This window comes from Parus major, chromosome 28 (assembly GCF_001522545.3).
Source record: "Parus major isolate Abel chromosome 28, Parus_major1.1, whole genome shotgun sequence".
Classification (NCBI taxonomy): domain Eukaryota; kingdom Metazoa; phylum Chordata; class Aves; order Passeriformes; family Paridae; genus Parus; species Parus major.
This window is the reverse complement of record NC_031797.1, coordinates 4,542,846-4,545,181: the sequence shown is the minus strand read 5'-3', so window position 1 is coordinate 4,545,181 and position 2,336 is coordinate 4,542,846. Positions and strand designations below refer to the sequence as shown.

Genomic DNA, 2,336 nt, shown 5'->3' with positions numbered 1-2,336 from the left:
AGCCCAGCCCAGCCCAGCCCAGCCCAGCCCTGCCCAGCCCTGCCCAGCCCTGCCCACCTTGCAGACGTTGTGCTGGCACACGGTGGTGACCGGCCGGAACACGACCTCCTGACAGCAGATACACAGAAAGGCCTCCTCAACTTTACTCAGAAATTTCTGCAAAGTGAATGTTTGACTCCACTTAGTGCTGAAAGACACCTAAATTAACCCAACCCCCCACCAGTCAATGCAAGGGATTACTTTGATCATAGAAAGAGTCTCAACAAATCTTAGCATGTGAAATCTGTCCCATTAAACCTGCTGGGGGTGTTTAAAATAAGATCATTTCAGGTCTGAGGCTGCTCCTTAACTCGGCCAAGGATTTGTGTGGGGACAGCCCAGCTACAGGTGGGGGAAAGCCCAGTGTACCGGTCCATCTTTGAGAGCCTCTAGGACTTCATTCCACAGTTTTTCATTGGCTTCATCACTTTTTATAAGAGATTTCTGCTGGGATGTCAGCTTGTATGGCTCAACTTTAGTTTTCTTTGGAGTCCCTGCTGGAGAGGCGATGAGTTTTTCCTCCCCATCTGAAAGAATACACAAAGATGTTTTTTAAAAATCAACCTAAAAAACACCAGAAAAGAGTAAGTAAAATGTACAAAAACCTCCAGGGCTTTCTATATCCACTTGCCTACTCCACAAACCTGCTGATTTCCTTTTCCTCTTCCCTTTCCCTGGGGTATCAAACTCATCATCTCCACTATTTTCTTTTTCCTTATCTTTGTTTGCAACAGCTTCCAAATATCCTTCAGGATACTGCAGGAAACAAAACAAAGAGCATCCAATGCAAACACACGGGGTCAGACTTGCAGACCAAGACAGGTCCAAGAGTGACCTCTGGAGAACTGTTCCAGGGGCAGTTTTAATCCATTTTAAGCAACAGATCCCTGCTATGGGGAAGCACTTCACAGCCTATAGAAATTCCATACTAAAAAAATAAAAGTGAGTTTTGTCCTTTGAGCCTCCTGATGTATAAAAGCAAACCCAGCAGACCAGAAGCATTTATGTGCCTCTCAGTCTCCATTTTTAACTAAGGATCACACTCAGTAAGAACATGTCACAGAAAAATCCCCGCTCTCCATCGAGTGCAGAGCCCAGGTGATGTCCCAAGGCAGTACCTGCATTGTCAGGCCAAGCTTTTTCATCCTGTCCTTTCCCTCTTTGGTCCAAGGAGCAGGTTCCTCATCGTCCCTCCTCAGCAGGTATCGCCACACCAGAAACCCAGATTTCCCTGTCTCGGGCCAGTATTTCACAACCTGCAAAAGCCACAGCAAGTCCATCACGCTCTGTCCAAGCCCCCTGGCCACAGGCACAGCACCCAGCCCTCCTCACCTTGTAGATGCCGTCGTATCTGTTCCCCTCCAGAGGAGCGTACTTGCTGTGCTTGCCTCCCTTGACGTTCCTGACCACCCGCACCGGCTTCCCCGCCCGCCAGTCCTTGGCCTCGGCCCCCTGCTTGTCGTTGATGGGGGCACTGCAGTTCAGAGCCAGGGCTCTGCAAGAGAGGCCAGAGTTGATGTCTGCCATGTGAGCCGTGTGACAGTGACACCTCTGCCCTCAGGGCCTCCTCATTATTCACGGCATCACCCTCATACCAGCCCAGATCACTTCCTGCACTCAAGCCCAGGCTCATCGCTGAGAGCAACAGCTCAGAATTACAAATGTTCTGGTTTCCCAAGGTGACCAGGGGCCACAAATGTCTCCAGGAGAGAGCAGGAGGGCTCCTACACCAACTGACTGCTCTGTCCCTCAAGTTTCAGCCAGTATTGGTGACACCGACACCGCTCCCGGTGCTCTGAAGGAGGTTCCCATTGCACACCTGATCTGAACCACAGACCCAGCCTGGAGCCTTTTCCAGCTTCCTTGGATGCAAACAGCCCAAACAATCCCAACCCCTCGTGCTGGCAGGCTGAGGTGCTGAGGCAGGATGGAGCACAACCGCTGCCAACCTGTTCATGTTGGTGAGTTTCTGATCACAGGACTGCTCCGCCGTGCGCTTGTTCCCAGAGAGGTCTCGGCCCCCACTCCCCGTGTACGTGAAGGAATTCCCGTGATCCTGGAATGAACAGTGCTTCTGACAGTCACAAAAAGAATTCAATAAAAGCACAAGAGTCTTTCAACCAGGTAGTTTAGCAGGGCATTCCCAAAAAAGGAAAGCTGTTTCCTGTATTTAATTTCCCAGAGTGGGCCAGGCTCTCCCTCAGGCTGCCAGGAGAGGAGGCCAGGGTGACAATGGGCTCTTGTCACAGCCCTGAGCACTGCCAGGACCCCTGAGCACTGCCAGGACCCCTGAGCAC

The 2,336-nt window shown here is 51.3% G+C and overlaps 1 protein-coding gene across 4 annotated transcripts in view; it reads right to left on the bottom strand.

Moving 5' to 3' along the window:
* The window catches only part of UHRF1 (ubiquitin like with PHD and ring finger domains 1), a 13,483-nt gene that overhangs the window by 2,229 nt on the left and 8,918 nt on the right, over positions 1–2,336 (bottom strand). For 3 of the 4 annotated variants that reach the window (XM_015651616.1, XM_015651614.1, XM_015651613.1), the window contains 6 exons: positions 1,989–2,095; positions 1,372–1,534; positions 1,158–1,295; positions 684–795; positions 409–566; positions 58–156 (listed from right to left, as the gene is read on the bottom strand). In XM_015651616.1, the coding sequence (XP_015507102.1) occupies positions 58–156; positions 409–566; positions 684–795; positions 1,158–1,295; positions 1,372–1,534; positions 1,989–2,095 (777 nt within the window). Of the gene's footprint in view, positions 1–57; positions 157–408; positions 567–670; positions 796–1,157; positions 1,296–1,371; positions 1,535–1,988; positions 2,096–2,336 lie in introns of those variants that run through there. The other variant, XM_015651617.3, reaches the window with a different exon arrangement.